The 21,243-nt window shown below is 42.7% G+C and overlaps 1 protein-coding gene across 4 annotated transcripts in view; it reads right to left on the bottom strand.

Annotated features, from left to right (window-relative positions):
• Positions 1–21,243, bottom strand: part of AAK1 (AP2 associated kinase 1) — a 173,129-nt gene that overhangs the window by 39,460 nt on the left and 112,426 nt on the right. For 3 of the 4 annotated variants that reach the window (XM_055540537.1, XM_055540539.1, XM_055540540.1), the window contains exons 9-16: positions 20,414–20,517; positions 18,678–18,757; positions 14,150–14,304; positions 12,399–12,694; positions 8,147–8,407; positions 3,858–4,090; positions 2,193–2,350; positions 625–729 (exon numbers count right to left, since the gene is read on the bottom strand). In XM_055540537.1, coding sequence (XP_055396512.1) covers positions 625–729; positions 2,193–2,350; positions 3,858–4,090; positions 8,147–8,407; positions 12,399–12,694; positions 14,150–14,304; positions 18,678–18,757; positions 20,414–20,517 — 1,392 coding nt within the window. The remainder of the gene's footprint in view (positions 1–624; positions 730–2,192; positions 2,351–3,857; positions 4,091–8,146; positions 8,408–12,398; positions 12,695–14,149; positions 14,305–18,677; positions 18,758–20,413; positions 20,518–21,243) is intronic. The other variant, XM_055540541.1, reaches the window with a different exon arrangement.

Below are 21,243 nucleotides of genomic sequence, written 5' to 3' on the forward strand. Positions count from 1 at the left end.
CTACTGAGAGACATCAAAATGGTATCCAAAATGTTATTTCTTGTGTTAATTTCTTGGGGATGAGATCATGGGGCTTTTAACTTTCTTCTCTGTACTTTCCTATAAATTACTAAATAAAACATATTGTTTATTAATAAAAGGGAAAATTAGGTTTTTATTATTACTTCGAGAATTTTTTAAAAGTCTCATTTAAAAAGACCTCTCTCTCTCCCCAGAAGCACAGACACACATGCACAAAAACAAGCATAGCAGAATCTCAGATATAGGACAGAACATCTAATTCTTAGAATCCTCCCAGTCATTCCAAAGAACCTAAGCAATTACAAGACAGTAACAGAGTGATGTTTCTGAAATTTAGAAATATTTGCTTAAAAACATGTCTATGGACTTGAGAGAACAAATCCTGTATATAACTGCCAGATCATTCTGACAATCTAATTCAAAGAAACTCTAGATCATTTTTTAATCACCATCTATTTTTAGGAAATCTTTTGAATGAAGGAAAATATGTTAACCCCAGGATCTGGGGCTCGCTGGCATGCTAGGGTCATCTGTGGACTGGAACCCAGTAGTGGGAAGGTAACAACAGTGAAGTCTTGAGTTACAGATGTCTGCCATACTAACCCGTTCCAGCAGAAAATGAGGAAGCAGCAAAAGCATCACCTTGGGTTGGTTGAAAGCCTGGGATCAAACTTTCAGCAGAGCCTCCAAGCTTCTCAGGATACTTGCCTGGAGGGACAAAACACCACTCAGTTCATCCCAGGAGAATCCCACAATGCACACCCAGGCAGGAGGTGAAGAGCATCCTCCAAACTGACATCACTCTTGACTATTTTTACCGCAGAAGGGCAACACCTTGGCTATTCAAAGGTCCTTATCTAGCCACTGCAGTAACTGAGAAACAGCTGAGCAAAGAAAGGAAGTCTGAAGCCCTAAAGCTTGAGCATATTACTCACAGCAGAATGCCTTCAGCCTTCACACTGAGTCCATTTATCTCTACATAATTCTAATGAGTGTGATAATCTGTTTTCCACATTAGAAGCAGTTAGGAGAGCGAGTGAGAAGAAAGATGGCAGTAGTGAGATGTTATGAGGGATGGGCACAATGACAACAGCTTAATGTAAAAGCCAACAGCTGAATAACAAGAAGAGTGACAGGAAATTATTAAAAAATAGAGACAAGAATTTTAAAACTAGGGCGTCACTTAATAGAGTGCAAAATACTAATTTTCAGTAGTCCATGAAGATGTTTCTGTTTATAATCTAGAGCAATAGCTGGTTTACCTAATGATAGCACAAACTGACAATGAATGTCAAAGGAAATTAAATCCTATTCCCTGTGAAGACTAAAAAGAAAAGGGGGCAAGAAAGCATATGGATTTTGTTGTTGTTTAGTCGCTAAGTCGTGTTCAACTCTTTTCGACCTCATGGACTGTAGCTCGCCAGGCTCCTCTGTCCATGGAATTTTCCAGGCAAGAATACTCGAGTGGGTTGCCATTTCCTTCTCCAGGGAATCTTCCCAACCCAGAGATTGAACCTGCATCTCCTGCACTGGTAGGCAGATTCTTTAGCACTGAGCCACCAGGGAAGCCTATACATATTTTAAATCATGTCCATAAAATAACAAAACTAAAATGTTTGATCAAAGCTCTTATCATTCACTCTATTCTGATCATTCTTTTAGCCTGTGCTTTTGTTGACACTAAGGTACTTTTTTTTGAACTGTATCATATTGTAGAATTTTTCCCAGGGTATATACAGTTGTTTTCTGGCGGGAAGAGAGAGAGAGAGAGAGAGAGAGAGAGAGAGTGTGTGTGTGTGTGTGTGTGTGTGTGTGTATGAAAGAGTGTGTGTGTGTGTGTGTAGGCATCCTGCCTTTCATATTAGCCAGTGGATTTGAGGGTGCTACTGTTTGGAGGTGCCATCACACACCTCCAAAGAGTAAATGTGCTTGACACTATCATACTGATCTCTGCTACCAAACCTGTCCTAAATGTTTCCAACTCTCCCTGCTGCTCCCACAACACAACCAGGACTTACTGAGGAAAAAAAAGACTTCGGCGCTCTGGTGAAAATATAAATTGATTTGCACACATACTTCAAAGTCAAGTCTTGGGTCCAAACCTACATTTTCACAGGCATACCCCTCTAGAATTAAGGTTCAATACCCTCAAAAAGATACTGATTACTCACCTTCCCCCAGCTTGGCAAAGTCCTTGTTTAGCAGTTCTTCAGCTGTGAGTTTGGAGAAATTGTCGTCATCAAAGGGATTCCACGTAGAACCTTCTGAAGGATTATAAACATTTTGCTGGGAGGCCCGAGGGGAGCCTGAAGGAGTGGTGGTTGCAGACCTAGGTAGGTTCCCACCCCCACGAAATAAAAAGATACATGAAGGTTGAAAAGGGTCAATCTATTCTTCTTGTTTCAAGATTAAATTATTTTCTAAGTCTAACCAACATCTTCCACAGTATTTTTCTAAAAGGTCTTCCCGAGGCAATGGAAGTTTCCACAGATGCCCTTTCCACTGTGTGAAACAAACATCTCTCTTTCTTTTGTGATTCACTATCTCTCATTACTTCTTTAATCTCTCGCTTATTAGATTTTTGGCCTCATCTGTGAGTTCTTTCATTCAGGATCCCAAACCAACCTGTTGCTGGGCTCATTCACCCTGTGGTGACCACTGTAACAACTGGCCCCAGAGGGGCTGAGGCCTATTCTGGCTGCCTCACATCTGTCAGGGTCCTGCATCAGTGGACACCATCACAGTTAAAGAGCAATAGAGACAGTTTCCACCATCCTGGGCTCCTGGGTGTCATTACCTAATTTCCTCTTAAGTTTCTCTTGATGCCCTTTGCATTTAGCTAATGACTTAAAGATTTTTAACTTTAGCACATGGTTCCAAGAAAGTGGAGAAGGCAGTGGCAACCCACTCCAGTACTCTTGCCTGGAAAATCCCATGGATGGAGGAGCCTGGTAGGCTGCAATCCATGGGGTTGCTAAGAGTCAGACACGACTGAGCGACTTCACTTTCACTTTCCTGCATTGGAGAAGGAAATGGCAACCCACTCCAGTATTCTTGCCTGGAGAATCCCAGGGATGGGGGAGCCTGGTGGGCTGCCGTCTATGGGGTCGCACAGAGTCAGACACAACCGAAACAACTTAGCAGCAGTAGCAACAATGACTTAAAAATTTTTAACTTTAGTACATGGTTCCAAGAAAGTTGAGGGTTTGACACTGCATTTACGCAACAAACACTCATTGAGATCTACTTGATGTCAGGCACAGAGCCTGTCACCAGATTTACTAAGCTTGGTTAAACCATGGTGCTTGTTACGGACGAACCTACAGGCCAGGTCAGCTAGACATACAAACAAATAATACAGTGTGATACATGCTCAAAAGACAGTTTAGACAAAATTATATATGATACTAGAGGAAGGGTCAAAGAAAAAATAACTGTGTACATGGATCTTAATGAACAAACAAGCAGTTCCTAAGTGGAACAGAAGGAAACTGGCAGTTCTACCAGTGTGATACAATAGGTCTTGATCTATTAACCAGTCAGTTCAGATATTATTCCACAGAAAATGGGGAGTCAAGAAAATGTTATCGGCTTGTAGAGATCAAGAATTTAGAAAACACTCTATACGGTATGGGATGGATGAGAGACTGAAACAGTGAGGCAAGTAAAAAATTATTTTTTAAGATCGGTCTGATCTATGCACTACAGGAAAATTCAGTTTCTCATTAAACCCAGACACGCACCCCTATACGTACACCTATACACAATTATGTACATAGCAAAAATTATACAGCAATGGCCCCCCAGCAGCCCTTGCCCACAGAAGCAGTACATACTTGGACTTATTGAGACTGGCCTCAGCTGCAGCTGCTTGGAGCAGCTGGGTTGATTTGCTGGCAGGGACCCCAAAGACTGCGCTGTGGGTCACGTCGCTGAGAATTCGCCTGTGCCCAGCACGCTGGGCTTTGGGGGATGATGGAGGAGTGAGAGATCCGAGTTTCTGCCCCTGGATGGTAGGAGGTGGGGTTGTCTGAACCTTTGGCTGTTGTCTTATTGGGGCTTGAATCTGCTAGGAAGAGAGATGAAAGTGTTCAAGAGAGGGGAGATGGGTGGGGGAGGAGAAGAAAAACAAATAAGCAGACAAGCATAACAAAAAATGCCATGTTTGAGCTAACATATGGCTCAAATGGCACAGTTTCTCCATAACACCCAGACTGTCTAGGCTTCCTTGAAAATCTGAGATGCAGCCTTGAGCCTGATACCAACAGAGTACTTACCTGGTGCTTATATATACATTTCAGTCTTCATCAGCAATAATAAACAAGGTAACCATACGCAAGTCGACCCAAAGACTGCAGAAGTCATCCCTAGGTCTAAAGATCTAGAAAGTTTCCTAAAGGACAATTTTCTGCTTTCAAAATTCGTTCAGAATGCCTCCAAAGGGTAGGCTTCAAGCATTCCACTACCAGAGTCACAAGCCAACAAAGGCTCACCTCCAGCTAAAACACGATTGAGCTGAGTGAGTTCTGCTAAGAGATCCCTGACTTTCTGAGAGAACACAGACTACTAGTTAGAGATAAGTGAGACAGAATTTCACTGTGATTAAGAAATGGCAGTTCTTTTTTGCTTTTGCTGTTAACACTCTGTTTCGTTGACAGGATGGGTCTTACAGGATTCTGTTTCTGCAGTGACCTCTGAGAAAATGTAAGCATGGGGGCAGTTGGATTAATCTGTTATAATCTTCATTTTGGAAATGGCACCAAAGAACAAGGTAGAGGACAATAAGAAAAAAATTTAAAAGCCCTTGATGATGACTGACCTAATAATATGAGATGTGGGCCTTTTTTAGAAGGCAGGCAGGATGCACTGTCACCACAGAAAAACAAACTGGAGGGAACATCCTTGTTCCCATGTGGTGAGTTTTTAAGCATAAGCCGTGATCTACAAAGTTCCATGTCAAGAAAATGATCAAATTAAAAAGGTTAAAGAGGAACACCTAATCCTTTTCTTCCTAACTGTCAATCCAGAGATAAAGGAACTTAAGACTATTCAATGCCTCAGGGGTTGAACTATCCCTTCCCTCCAGTCTCTCATCTCAGATTGGAGCTGTCCCTCCACGCTGCAGGTCAGCTCCTACATTCTATGTCTTCAAAGGTTGGCCCTGGGAGAGATTCCAGAAACTAGTGTCCAGCTACTTGGATCAGGATGCTGACAGCCTGGAGGTTTCTGTCCTTATACCGACTCAGGCTTTAATTTTACTGAGGCAAGCTATGTGCATATAAGAGTACACAACCACTCACCAACTGAATGAATGAAATAATATAAGGTTCTAATGTTGATCAAATTAAGGTCAGAGGGTAAAGCACTTTGCATCTCTGAGGGAGAAGCAAAGTGCTCTGTGAAGCAGCCCAGAGCTCCAGCTCCACAACTTCCTCAGGGCTCCAGGAAGCAACAGCCAACCTAACTAAAGCCAGTCCCCGCAGGGACAAGAAGGGATTTAAGGACAGAACTAGATTTGCTTATTTCTTGGAGTTTAGGACATCCATTACTCTGAAAAGGGTACTTAACTGTTGAGGCGCTTTATTTTGAAGAGTTCAAACTACTCGGAGAACATTTTCCCTTCTTCTCACCTATTCTCTGTATGCCGCACACTGGAGAACACATGCTTCTGTCATGACGACACCTTATCCTACCACAGCTACCAATTCAAAGTGGCTGCAACCCATCCAGCCACATCCCACAACAGCCTTATCAAGCAGTTTTACTTCCAATCAGAATCTCAGACTGAAGACTCAAGAGGGATCTTAAGACAGCATGGATTCCAACTCCCTCGTTTTAGAGATGATAAGACCAAAGCCCCCTGAGGTTAAGTGCTTGCTCAAGGTCACAAGGTCAATTGAGGGCAAAATCCATGTCTCGACTATCGCTCAGGACTCTCTTTTTTTGCACAACGATGCTTCCTCATCCAAAAATGAGATTATGGAAGAGGAGGAGAGAGACACATAACACAGGGGGAGAGAAGCAAGGTAGACTCAACATGTCTATCTTGCCAAAGATTTTTTAAAAAGCAAAACACGTAACTATGAAAGAAGTATAATCACATCAAGAAATATAAGAATACAGACAAGGGGAGGAAAACCACCTCAACTTCCACTCCACTACTCTAGTACAATTGTTCTTATCTCTTATTTGGTATCTTATATTTATGTCTATTTCAAGGACATACTCTTCCTGTAATTTCATCTCTCCTTTAGCATTACGCCATGAGCATTTCCATACTGTTGTACAGACTTTTATAACCATGACTTTTAAGGACTGCATAGTTAGGTTGTTGGAATGAGGAATGTTGCTTCCATGCCTGTGTTGATCATTAAGACTGCAGTAAACCTCTGTGGGATACGGCCACATCCCTGCTGTGAAAGGGCTGCACGGTACAATTTACATTCACTTACCTGCTTCTCTAGGTAAGTCCTATAAAGTCATGGGAAGAAGGGAAGGGTCAAGGCCAGGAAACTCTCTGGCTCCTAGCTGAAGCCCATTCTGCTCTTGTCCCCTCTCCATACTCTTAACCAACTACCCCTGAACAAAGTGCCCAAGTATTTTTTCATTCAAAAAACATGGAGAAGGATCACAGTTCATTCCCGGAAAAGTGGATATTTTGTCCACGGCCAGCAGAGAGGGTTCCCGTGAGAAGTGTACAGTCAATGGCAGCACTGTCATAACCTTGGATGAGCACTGCTGGTGCCCTTGAACATGGATCAGGATTCTTTCAATCTTGCCCCAGCTCTGCTGCTGTCAGTCTGTGTATCTCGGGCGATTCCCATTCTAGCCTGGGCCTCAGCTTCTAATTCCATTAGAGGAGGACTGGATGAGACAAAATCTCAGCTACATGATACGATAATTTTTTAAAAACTGTTTTTCCATTAGCAAGAGGAACTCTGTTACTTGTTAAAAAAACAGAGAATGGTCGTCTACCACACGCCCGCAGGAAGATCGAGCTATTTCAGAAATGAAGGTGTAAAGACACTGAGCACACATTTAGCTGAGACTCAGAGAAGACTATTTATGGTGCTGCTTACTTTTGAAGGGATGTAGGTTTTCTGGTTTAAGATTGGTGACAAAACTCTATTAGAAATCAATCCTTAGAAAGACAGTTTCTTACTTTTCCTTGTTTCTCTGTTGGTTGGACTTGCCCGGGAACGATAATAGCTGTGATACTCTATCAACTGGGGATGTAAAACGCCCTTTTCCATCACTATAAAGTTTTCTATTACTGTCACTCTGTGAGTACAGAATTAAGGGCACTCATTAAAAGCCAAAGTATCATGTGCCTGAGGATATACCTGTGGAGGTGAATCAGAAGAGCGTGTAGAGGTCCTGATTCTAAACTCAGCCAATATATAGACGTGAACATGCCCAATTTCTAAACTGACAAGATGGCTCAAATAACAGTCAGACACTCTGGTGCCCAGAGGGGCATCAGGCCACAGCAAATGGTCTCAGCAAGCAGGCTCTTGAAGGTACTGCATACATCACTTCATATGAAGTGGCCAGTAATGTCATTCAAGACAAAGAATAAGCACAACACGGTCAGAACTCAGGGTTAAGGTGGGGGGCCTACATGAACCTTCTGAGACTGGCAAGGCCACAGTGGTCACACTGCCCTCTAAAGACAGGACAGGGATTAGCTCTAAATCTACTTTGGTCTCTGACTGCTGACACTGGCACCGGTAGACACAAAGGACAGCTCTTCCCACTGGTCTAATATTAGGGTGAGAAACGGGAAAGTTTGTCTTCTATTGATCCCACACTCCTAATTTATCCCTCTCCCCTCCTTTCCCCTTTGATAACCATAAGTTTGTTTTCCATGTCTATGAGTTTATTTATGTCCTGTAAACAAGTTCACTTGTCCATCAGCAACTTAGAATCATTTTTCTAAAACCTTAAGCTTCTATAGAATACTTCATCCTTTTCCTGGATACACTGGGAAAAGATCAAACATTTTAACCACCAGGGTGGAGAGCAGCCAAGCCTTGGTCCAGCAGCTCCCTCACCAGCTGCTGCCGCCTCTTGCCCACCCTTTCCCTAGCCCTCACTGCGGGCTCCTCTTCTGGCTGACTCTCACCGCTGGCTCCTGGGCAGGGGCTGGCGAGGCTGCTGCGGCCGGCTGTGCTTGGGGCTGCGGTACGGCCGCCGCTGTCGTCTTCTGCTGCAAGGCAGCCTGCTGAGTCAGCAGCTGTTGTTGATGCAGGGCTGTGGCCAGCTGCTGTTGCTGCTGCTGCTGCTGGTAGAAGTTCTGTATCAGCTGCTGCTGAGAGCTTCCTTGAGATACCACGGGGAACTGAGCGATCACTGGTTGCTGGGCTGCTGGGTGTACTGCCTGAAACTGAGTAGGGGAAGGGGGCCAGGAAGGAGGAGGTGAGTAAAAGCCTGTTTCAGAACCATACTCCACAGAGGATGAAAACGCCTCAATGACAACTGAGACCAGCACGGAAGGCAAAGGCAAGGGCAGGCAGGCGTCTTGTGGCTTCGCCAGAAAACTCACGAGGGGAACTGCAGGGCACTGCGCTTAAACACAGCAGCGCCTTACGCTGCCAGGCTCCGGCCACTGCACTACCTGCCTTGTGCACTACAGACTGGCCTCCAAGGGGTTTCCGTGCCTGGCCTGAGGGCATCCATCTGACTTACATCTTGTGACTCCACATGCTGCAGTGCAACAGAAGCTAACAAATGAACTCCCGGTCACAGAAGTTATCCCTCTTACAAAGGAAGTTGGAAATAGCCAGGATTAAAATCCTTCCCTACATGAACTGGGCGAAGCAATGCTGACACTGAAGAGAATAACCTAAATGTCAGCCCAGCTAGTAAGTCCTCTCAAGCCTTTCTGAAAATTATTTCCAAATAGCTCTCTTCATTAAACTTCCACCTTTAAATATTCAGAACACTCAGTACACTCTACTACTTAATGATATTTTGTCTCATACTGGCAGCATCGTTTCAAGTTACATTCTTTTGTAAACTTCCTAAGGACAGGAATGCTTCTCTTCTCCCCACTGCTAAGGACTGTGTGTCAGACACAAAAACACAGCTTAAAAAATGGCCTCCTGATACACAAAAATCAGGATCTTAGTTTTGAAATCCCAAATATTGTTAGTTATAAAATTAACTGGGAAGATACTGTTTGTCTACTCGGGCAAAGTTAAAAGAGTTAGCAAAAAAGGCAGATGTCAATAAATAGCTTACTTACAATAGCAAAATGCTAGAAACAACCAAATGTCTGTCAACAGGGAGTGACCAGATAAACTACGCTAGACAGCCTTAGGAACACTCTCAAGTTGTAAAGAGAAATGACAGATACCTCTATATGTGGGATGGAAGGAACAGAATACTGCAGATTGAATTTTGAAACTATGCAAATGTTTTAAATTCTCACAAAACAAAATTAACCCAAAATTACAAAGCAACAACTAAAAAGCAAAATAAAGCAAACAAACTTGTATATCACATTAATAGCCAAACTCCTAGAAAATAAAAGTTAAGAAATATTAAATAGTTTTCAATTATCATATTGGTATTATCTTAAAAATATAAATCAATTAAGAATTATGTTAATGTTGTGAGGAATCAAGATTTCCAGATGAGACAAATACAAATAGAAAAGCCAAGAAGTTAAAAATGCTGTAATTACAAATCTGCTTTAGAAATATAAATTTGAATTCATGATATACATTAAAAAAAAAAAAACCAAATACATACCCTAACTGTTCACTGAAAAGGTCTAAAAATAATAACCAACCTATTAGCAAATGGATATCCTTAGCAAGGGAAATAGCTGAGGAAAAAGTGGAAGCAGTGACAGATTTTATTTTCTTGGGCTCCAAAATCAATACAGATGGTGACTGCAGCCATGAAATTAAAAGACGTTTGTTCCTTGGAAGAAAAGCTATGACAAACCTAGATAGTGTATTAAAAAGCAGAGACCCTTTGCCAACAAAGATCTATACAGTCAAACCTATAGAGTTGGACCATAAAGAAAGTTGAGTGCTGAAGAACTGATGCTTTCAAACCGTGGTGCTGGAGAAGATTCTTGAGAGTCATTTGAACTGCAAGGAGCTCAAACCAGTCATTCCTAAAGGAAATCAACCCTGAATATTCATTGGAGGGACTGATGCTGAGGCTGAAGCTCCAATATTTTGTCCACCTTATGTGAAGAGCTGACTCATTGGAAAATACTCTGATGCTGGGAAAGATTGAAGGCAAAAGGAGAAGGGCATGACAGAGGATAAGATGGGTTAGATAGCATCACCGACTCAATGGACATGAGTTTGAGCAAATTCTGGGAGACAGTGAAGAACAAGGAAGTCTGGCATGGCTGCAGTCCATGGGGTTGCAAAGAATCGGACATGACTTAGTGACTGAACAACAACAAAAAATGCCTAGCAGCAAGACTGTGGTCTCTAAATACCATTTCCATGAAAGGGAAACAGCTCTTTAGAGAAATGGCTGACTCCAGGTCAAGGGAAGAATGATCCTGGAACAGCCTGTTACATCAAATAACAAAGGCACATTAAAGCTTACTGGAGTCAGGGCCAAACGACCCAGGAGCCAATTTGAAGAGACTTTCACTGGCCAAACCTGGGACAGTTAGAACAAATTTTTTAATAGTAATGTACGGAAACATATCAAATATATTGGGTTGGCCAAAAAGTTCATTTGGGTTTTTCTGTAACTTCCTACAGAAAAATATGAATGAACTTTTTGGCCAACCCAATATTAAGATGCATGAATTCATAGTGATACTAAGAGCAAAACAAAATCTTCATTGTTCACCTTTGGATGGTACCAGGAACAAACTCATTATTCTGAAAACTGGTAAACACAGGGAAAGAGTCATGCATTTTTTTCTGCCTTTTCTGTACAAACAGTACCTCAGGATAAGCAAATACTTGATAAAAAAGTTCTTTACAGAAAAATTCCATCCCCTAAATGAAGATAAAATGCTAGAGTATCAGCACATTATAACCTCTAATGAATTAAGGGACTTAGGAAACAAAATGAAAGCGAATATTAAGTGATTAGATCACACAAGACAACACTAAATACACTGATTGATCCTAATATTAATAAAATAGAGGACAACCAAACTTTATCTGCAGTTCTGCTTTCCAAAGTTTCAGTTACCCATGGTGATCAGCGATATGAAAATATTAAATGGAAAATTCCAGAAATAAGCAATCCATAAGTTTTAAATTGCATGCTGTTCTGGGCAGCATGATGAAACCTTGCACCATCCCTTGCACCTGCCTGGGATCTCCAACCATTGACATCATCTGCTCCAGACACCCAACCATCAACATGGCTCCATGATCCAGGATCCCCTGAAGCATATGATCCTCCCTCCGACCCATGGTTAGAAGATCAATAGTAGCCTAAAGTTATGTCACAAAGTCCATGTCATTCACCTTACTTCACATCATCAAGTAGGTAATTTACACTGCAAGAATATTTTGAGAGAGACTACATTCACATACTTTTTATTACAGTATATTATAATTGCTATATTTTATTATTAGCTATTATGTTAATCTCTTACTGTGCCTAACTTATAAATTAAACATTGCTATAGGTATGTATGTATAGGAAGAAACATATTATATATCGGGCTGGTACTAGCTATGGTTTTAGCATCCACTGCACATCTTGGAATGTATCCCCCGCAGGTAAGGTGAGACTATTGTATGTCTCCTGATGTGATGTAACCAGAAGAACAAAGAACTATCATCCTGAAGCAAATATTGAGAGGCCTCAAGAAATTACCAGTTTACACAGGCAGTGGTGGGACATATTAAACAGCACCATGGGGCTGCTATCCACCAAATTCAGGATGTGGGAAATTCCACAGGACAAATGACCCAGGTTTTTTAAAAAAAAAAGTGGCAAAGGAGGAAAAAAAAGAGGAGAAAGGCACCTATGGATAAAAGGGGACATAAAAATATATCATTAAAAAACGTGAAAAAAATATACAAACCAATTAAAATTAAGACACAACAGAATGAATTAAACACTACTGGATGATAAGAAATAGCTGTTTTTTTGGTTCAGTTTGAGAACGGTGTCACATCAGGAAAAAAGAATCAAAAGAGAGTCCTGAAAGACCAGCTCTCTTGCTGAGGTTCCTCAGTGAGGTACAGAATTCCCCATGGCCTGAGAAGAAGAGGGGGAGAGGTGCGAGTGATGCAGCAAGGGCTCCACTATATCAGGCTTCAGTGTCTACCTGTGTGTCAACCGTGTGTCATGGCTCTGTCTTCCCAGGGCTTCTCATTGCACCTAGTGGACCTTGTCACAGATCAGAGTGAGGGTCAGATTTACCACCTTACCTGTGGAGCCTGGGCCTGCTGCTGCGGCTGCTGGTAGAACGTGCCCGCTGGCTGCTGTGCGGGCGGCGCTGTCTGCTGCTGCTGCTGCTGCTGCTGCTTGAGGAAGAGTTGCTGCTGGTGCTGGGGCGTGGCCTGGGCCTGGGTGGGCAGAGCCTGGGCCGGCGCGGAAGGCGGCTGCTGTGAGGTGGGCGGAGCCTGAGGCTGCTTGGGCTGAGACTGTGGTAGGGGTTGACTGGGTGGGGGCTGGGTTTTTGGTTGAGGAACACTGGCTAAAAGACCAGGCTGATTGCTGGATCCTGCAAAGAGAATAAACTCCATATAAGGGCTCAAAACTTTGAAACTCTTGCCAAAGCAATAAAGAAGGGGTGATCCGTGGAGAGATAAATCCCATGACCCATGGGCTCCTCACTGTTCTTGCACCTGGAAGTCTCTTTCTTCTTGCCAAACAATGTGCCTCATATTTTTCAAAACACGGTTCATTAACAGGGTTCAAGACCTGTCTCCAGAAAGTCCTCCCTATTTGCCGTCCCATTTAGTTAATCACTCCTTTAGTCAGCACCCTGAAAATCTACATATTCAACTGGCCTTTGATGTGACCATACATAAACACAATCTTTGTCAGCCTGCTGCAGCACAAAAGCATTCTTTGCTGGTTTACATGTATGTTTCACAATCCCAGTCTGCATGTCTGATTGTTAGTAAAGGGCCACCAAATTCATCAAAAGCAGCTTCCTGGAGAGTGATAGCTGTGTTCAGTTACTTACAATTTGGATCAATCCTCTTCACAAAAATAAACTCAGTCAACTCATCAGAAACAGAATGTCAATACATAAAGAGGTGAGAGATACCTCAAGAGACACAGCATTAAAGAAATAATTCGTCTGTGTCAAAAAAAAGTTTTGTTTTTTTTTTTAAATATGAAGTACATGAAATAGAGAGGTAGGTATGGGATGAATGGACCACGGGCTTCCCAGGTGGTGCCAGTAGTCAAGAACCCACCTGCCAATGCAGGAGATGTAAGATAGCTCAATCCCATAAAATCAGGGCCAAGACTAGAAAAAGTAGAGGTAACAGGCTTCAGTGGCCTTGGAGATCCACTGGAGAACTCAGTGAGAGCCTTCCCTTTTGCTGGTCACTTAACGTACAATTTCGATGGCAGCTCACCTCTTGTTCTTCAAGGAAAACCTTTATTCCTTTTTTAAAAAAAAAAAAAATTCTTTTTTGATGTGAACTATTTTTAAAGTCTTTATTGAATTTGTTATAATATTATTACTGTTTTATGTTTTGGATTTTTGGCTGCAAGGCGTATGGAATCTTAGCTCCCTGGCCAAGAATCAAACTTGTAGGCACTCCCTACATTGGAAGGTGAAGTCTTAACCAGTGGACCACCAGGAAAGTCCCAAAGTGTAAAAGTGAAAAGTGTTAGTTGATCAGTCGTGTCCAACTCTTTGCTATCCCATGGACTATAGCCCTTGGGGGTCCTCTGTCCATTGAATTCTTCAGGCATGAATACTGGAGTGGGTAGCCATTCCCTTCTCCAGGGGATCGTCCCAACTCAGGGATCAAACCCAGGTCTCCCATATTGCAGGCAGATTCTTTACAGTCTAAGCCACCAGGGAAGTCCCAAGGAAAACCATTATTCTTTATGTGCCTCTAGATTTCATTCCAGGAAAAACCAGGTTTCCCAAGGCTTCTCTACTGTCCAGGATAACAGAGAGGTGTTCCACATTTCAAACAGTCTTGTCACTGACCTGCGGCCTGAGGCGGGGGCTGAACTGTGGCCCTCTTCCGAGGGGTCAGGGCTGGTTGGATGGGGAGGATTCCTGGGTTGGGCTGAGTCTGCCCAGCTTTAGGCCTCTGGCGGGGTGCAATTGACGTCTCTGTAGTGGGAATGGGATCTGTCAGTCTAGAAAAAGAAAAGGAGGGAAAAAAAGAAGATTCCGGTTAAAGTATGGGAAAATGGAGAAGGGGTAGACGGAGTATATAATGGATAAGCTTTCATCTCCACATTTACCGAAACCACCCAGATTCACTTAATTGACATTTCCCAAAGGATATTTCACAGGATGTTATATTACTATGTATTATGGAAAAAAAAAAAAGTGGGCAAATAAGTTTTAACATATTGATCAAAATACACAAAGCAGATTTCTGACTAGCAGAACATTTATGTGTGAATGTGCATAGAAAACCTCAAAGAGACCATTATATAGAACACAGTGTTTCTCAAAGCTTTTTTGATCTTGGGACCGTCTTGCCTAATAGTTAACCAGAAGTTCCTAGAATATACTTTGGTGATGAGGCAAAAAGGGGTTTAAAGTAGGTGGTTTTCAGATGCAGAGGGACTCAAAATTGATTAGCACTAGCTGTCAAAATGGTCTCTTGATAATAAAAAGCATCAACTGAGTTAATCCAATAAGGCAACTAAAAGGAACGTAAGTAACTCAAGACACAGGATGTGGGGAGTCTGACAGGAGCTCCATTTCTTTCAGTACACATATTGCTTTTTTTCATAGTAACAACAATTTTTAGCTGGGCATAGGGTCACCCATAGTAAAAATCTCATTGCCCAGTCTCACATGTAATCAGGTATGGCCATGCATCTAAGTTCTGTTTATATCCCTAATGGGATATATACAGATTGTTATGGAGCAGTTTCTGGAAACTTTAAGAAACTCCATGCATGCTCTTTGTCTCTCTTCTTTGGCTATTCTTTGATCCTACTGCTTGGAAGAGGGATGGCCACAACTGCCATATCAGTCCATGAGGGCATGGCCACAACCGCAAGGATGGTAGAGTGATGAGCTTAAAGCAGCCTGGGTACCTGACGGCTTTGTCGAACAGAACTCTGTACCAGCCCTGGACTACTTGCCTCCAGATGTTGCTTACTTGAGAGAGAGAGAAAAAAAATCTACCTTATATAAGCCACTGTCATTTGCACTTTCTGGAACTCACTGCCAGACCTAATCCAAGTAAGTTCAGAGTGTGGTCAGCTTGCTCTCTGTAATAGTGCTGCCACTCAGGTGGTAGCTTCCTTTGATTCTGAGCAGTGCAGGCAGCTGGCTGCTACCTAACTCAGGTCACAGCGACTGTTCTTTGCAAATACACTTCTGGGAGTTATAGCCGAGATGAAGGCCAAAATAAACAAGCTTCGTGAATATTTCCAAAATATGTCTGGCACAGTCTCCATAAAATTCAAAATAGGAAGTCAGGCAGAGCTGGTTCTTCCTCATGACATACCTCCAAGACAGGTCCATTCCAGACCCTGAGGCTTTTCACTAGCTTCTTACTTTCATGCTGGGGGTAGGGGAACTGGTAATACAAAAGCTACCACACTGGGGGAAGCTATGATCTGGGGAAGGAATCAGGGAGGAAAACGGGATAGATGTTGGGAAAGAGGAGAAAGGGGTATGAAAGATCAAGTTCAGGGTGAGGGAGGTAAACAGGCTTCTGTAGAAAACCAAATGCCAAGAACTTCTGTATTGGTCTTCTAAGGGCAATATTTTTACAATCAATGGAATTTGGAGTCAGAGAAAATTCTACTTGAACTCTCATGCTTGTGCACAGCCGCCAACTCTTTGCAACCTGCCAGGCTCCTCTGACAACGGGACTTTTTTTTTTCCAGGCAAGAATGCTGGAATGGGTTGCTACCTCCTTCTCCAGGGGATCTTCCTGACCCAGGGATCGAACCTGTGTCTCTGAGCTCCCCACTAACTAACTGCGACAACAGGCTTGGCATTGAACCTCTTGGCCTGGGGTCCCTTATGTATACAGTGGTGTGTGTGTGCCAAGTTACTTCAGTTGTGTCGGACTCTTTGAGACCCCATGGACTGAAGCTTGCCAGGTCCCTCTCTCCAGGGGCTACTCCAGGCAAGAATACTGGGCTGCCATTTCCTCCTCCAGGCATACAGTGGGGACAATAATGCCTACATTATGAGGCAGATGCGAACATCAAATGTATCAACAACTGTAAAACCATTCCAGAAACTGAAGAGTGCTCAAAATGTCCGTTTGCATGGATCTCAATATGTTGTACGAAGATACAGTCTTGAAGACAGGAGATCTGGCTCTACACTGCCCTGTGTGATCCTGGGCAAACCACTGCGTGTGCGGAGGAGAAAGAGTGAGGATGCTGGAGCTGTGGGTCTTTCATTAACCACATACTGACTGACGACCTGGGCAACTGACGTACACGTCTCACTTTCCATATCTTCACTTGTAAAGTGAGACCAGCAACAACCTCACAGGTTTGTTTGAAGGGCTGAAGGTCACTTGACGTATGTAAAGTACCCAGTATGGTATCTGGTGTATATGATGCCTCCATGAATAGGGCTACTTTTTAAAAATAAAGTTTGAAAGAAAAACCCACCTCTCAGCACTAGGGAGTGAATATGATCATGGAAATGAAATCATAGCATATTATATATTGGACAATTTAGACCCAAATCTCTTGGCTCTAAGATTTGCATATTCTTTCAGCATTACTGAGGTCATACAAAACAATAGTTTGGGCATCATGGAGTTTACATAAGTTTGACAGTCACAGGTAGACTCGATGTTCATGTCTGCCTCATGATGTAGGTATCATGTTCTCCATTTTACACAACAGAGTACCACTCAAATGTCAGTGGGTGATAGAATTCTTACAAATGATTATGCTTTAGTGGGAACGGATCTCTGTGTAGCCTCTGTACATACCATACCTGAGCCGAGTACAAGATTACCATAAGACCAAAATCAGCCCCAAAAGCAACTCCCAAAAGTGAACATGGCAGACTCACTTAAGATATAAACAAACTGCAAACTAACATCATGGAAGCAGTTAGCTAAGTTTGTTAAAAACCAGTCTTATTATTTTACTACCACATCTGGAATAGCCCCAGGCATTTTATAAATGTTCAAGAATTTTTTAAAACATAGAAGTTTAAAAGATACTATTCTATTAAAATTCACACATCTCCACCTAGGGTGCTTTGTTTTTATATCATTTTATTTATTTTTGGCTGTGCTGGGTCTTCGTTGCTGCTTGGGCTTTCTCTAGTTGCAGCGAGTGAGGGCTATTCTTCATAGCGGAGCACGGGCTTCTCACCGCACTGGCTTCTCTTGTTGCGGTTCATGGGCTCTAGGGCATGTGGGTTTCAGTAGTTGAGGCTCGCGGGCCCAAGAGCACAGGCTCAGGAGTTGTGGGTGCATGGGCTTAGTTGCTCCAAGGCATGTGGGATCTTCCTGGACCAGGGATCGAACCCATGTCTCCTGCTGATTCTTTACCACTGAGCCACCAGGAAGTCCCAATAGGGTGCTTTGTTGATACAGTTTGTGCTAAGGTGCCTTGCCATGGGAGTGTGGTAGGAAAGTGGGATATAAACATTTTTCCAGACCACCATGAGAACCTGCCATTCGGAAGGCATGGCAGCCATGAGGATGTGCCTTGCAGACCTTCGACTACAAGGGTGTAAAAGACCAAGAACCGAAACTGAAATCCACTAGTGCTCCTGAAATCCACTGCACTGTGTGCTCTGAGGCCACGCTTCCCAGAGGCTGCTCTCAGCCTTCATGTCCTAGCCACAGGGTTATTAAGCCAGGCCCATTCCTACAAGACAGGATTCTCCGATGATGCACCTTCCTTACATTGTATGACAGGCAGTCCAGGTCACTTCGAACCAATCTTCAACTCCCCATCTCTGGGTCACTCCCTCACTGTTGGGAGGCTCTCTGATGGCTCTCCCAGCGTCCTTGGCACCCTCCCTATTGTCTCTCACAGGGGCATTTCCCCTAATAAAATCTTAGCTTCTTGACTCTTCCCTTGGCCGGCTTCTTAGAATATGGATTAGTTAAGATCCACAGGCTTTTTGCTCTTCCAACTCAAATGCTTTTGACCTGTCCTTGCCCAATGTGGCTAGAGCCACAGAAAGTAAGAATTCCTGGAGATTAAGGTGGTGGACCAGGCTATGCAAAGGCCAGGACATGAGTTTAGGACAGTCTTGTACTAGCAATGTTTAAGATCTGCTGTTGCCCTGTTCTGAATTATCTGCACCTATTCCCATGCAAAGGGAACAGCCACAGGGCTTTTGATTCTCTTTCAGATGTAGATCACTGTCTTTTATTGTATTCCAACTGGCAGTCCCAAAGAGCAGTTTCTGCCTGGGGGAGACTGAGCTTCCTTTCCTGTTCTGTGCAGCCTCTGGCCCTGGCAATGGAAGAATCAAGAAACGCTAGGCGCCCTCCCCTACTACTGGAGCAACAAGCAGTAGGATACTTGCTCACTCAGGCATTTCTTACCTGGCCTTTGGCTGGGTCTTCTTTGCAGCTGCCTCACTGGCTTTCACTGGTTCAGGGAGCTTTGTAGGAATGGGAGAGTTCTAGAGAATTGAAAGAAAATTTTAAAAGGATATCACAGACTTTAAAAAATTGAGATGTAACTGACATACACTCAATTAGCTTCAGGTATACAATATCATTGATTTGATGTTTGCAAATATCACAAAATAATCACCACAATCTTTGTCTAGTTAATATCTATCAGTGGTTATAAATTTTTTTTTCTGGTGATGAGAACTTTTAAGATTTACTCTCTTGGCAACCTTCAAATGTAATACAAGTATTATTAAGTAAGTATAGTCACCATGCTACACGTTACATCCCCAGGACTTACTTATTTTATACCTGGAAGTCTGTCCCTTTTGACTTCCTTCTCCTATTTTGGCTCACTTCCAAAACTTACTTTTTAAAAACAAGTTACCAATCTGAATGCTTGCAATTCTAATCCACGTTATTTAACATCATGAGTGAGAAAGTGAGACAGCAAAAGATATCATATCGTGTTAGGTTAGTGCTCGGTATCCCCTGTTTTAATCTGAGAAATCTGAACTATGGAAAACTGGTCATGAAAGTAGCTTTTAGGAGGCGCCTCCATTTCATTCAAGCTTTCAGGTGTGGGGGAGGGTGATTCTGCTAGGAAATTTCTCCTCATTTCTCTCCCACCTCACAAACATTCTTCTCCCAAGGGAAAGAGTAGCTTACTTGACTGATAAGACTGGGAGAGAAAAGGGAGCTGGCCTGGCCACCCTCCCCTCCCCTCCTTTATGAAAGAATATGTCCCTCAGGAATCAGGGACGCTGCTCAGTCATGCAGAGCTAATGGTAGGGATGCTGACTGGTCAAGCCACACTCTCTGACTCAGTTTTATTAGTAATGAAACCAATATGCTGAGCTCCATCTGAATGATTCCCACATCTGATTCCAAATGTGGCAGTGAAGGACAAGTGTTATTTATTAGCAGCTTCAAACCCTAGTAGTGACATCAGAAGTTCATCACTGGAGAAACTGGCAAGACAATTTCCAAGCAGAAATTACTTATTACAGTGTCTATTAGTAAAATACTCAACAAAGTTGGATCATACTATGACATGAGAAATATACCAAGTCTGTCAAAAGCATGCCTGCAAGCACTGTACTCAGAAAACTGGGTGTAGAGTTTAGGATGACTACGAGCGGAAAACCTTCTGATGGCTGCCAAGTGTGTGGGGAGGGTAGAAGAAAAGTGTGTGGGTTACAGACTTGTCAGCAACAGAAGCAACATCAGGAAAGCTCCACTACAACGAAGGAGAAAAGCGACAACAGGCTCAAGTTCCACCAAGCGCAGGGGCGAGTCCAGGGCCTTGCTTTTGGAAAGCAGCCTGCCTAACCTCCTCTAGGTAAATACACAGGCCAGTGACTCGCAGAGAAGTATGCCTGCTGACAGGGTAAGGCTGGTCAATCTTCACCCAAAGTGTTCAACTCAATTCCTAGGGTGCTTGGGTATATGTATGTGTAACTGCCTCAGTTTTATAATTAAATTCTATGGGAAAGCTGGATTCTATTTAAAGCAACTGCTTCATAGTTAGCTTTGTTTGAATGCCCCTTACTAGATAAAGCAAGGAACACTTACATTCATTTTAAACAGCTGACTATTACCCCAGGAACACTAAAGGACAATTCAATCATGTTTACTTCCCCTAAAAAGTACCTCTCACATACCTGTACATTTGGAATTGGGCATTCTTTCTTGAGTAGTTTAAATGAGAAGTAGGAAACCTGGTAAATATCCGGCCTTTTGTCAGGGTCTGGTTCCAACATGTACCCTAAGATAAACAGACATGAACTTGTTTAATGATACCCGAAGAGTTATTACATTAGCTAAGAGGCATAATTTCTCTATTACCAAAATTCTGTTGTTTTAAAATTACTTCTCAGAAAAGTCAGAGAGTGCAATTAGCCCTCTTCCTCCCCTCTCAGAAAGGGAAGCTCTGGCTTTCCTAAAAATTTTAAATATCCGCAAGAAAATAACGCTTTTGAATTGTAACAAAAATACTTTAAGTTCAAGTTCTGTGTGCTGCACAACAGGGACTCAAGTTCTCAATGTGGAAGTTAACACATTCCTCTTCTGGTTCCTAGGAAATTCTGGCCCCCTTCTTTCATACTGTCAGCTAAACAAATGATTGTTCTTAATAATTATAACCTAAACTCAAATTTCAAGAGTGTACTTATCATTCTTTTGTTGGAGGTATTAGCTAGTTTCCCATCTAAAAGAAACTGCAAGGTAACAATACATCTCTACTTTTACCGTGATCTATATAGATCACGTGTCTGTCTCCGGTCCTTTAAACTTCTGCCCTTTCTGACGCTGGAAAAATCCCCGGGGGAAAAAAAAATATTGAGAAGACACACACACACACACACACACACACACACAAACAGTAATGTGAGGCAATGTATTGCTTAAGTAATCAAAGGAATGGTTTGGACACTAAGTTGAGAAAAGACTGATGAGGCTGCATCCTGGTGAAGGGCTTTGCAGAAAAGGCAGG

The sequence above is a fragment of the Bubalus kerabau genome, chromosome 11, assembly GCF_029407905.1.
Source record: "Bubalus kerabau isolate K-KA32 ecotype Philippines breed swamp buffalo chromosome 11, PCC_UOA_SB_1v2, whole genome shotgun sequence".
Taxonomy (NCBI): domain Eukaryota; kingdom Metazoa; phylum Chordata; class Mammalia; order Artiodactyla; family Bovidae; genus Bubalus; species Bubalus kerabau.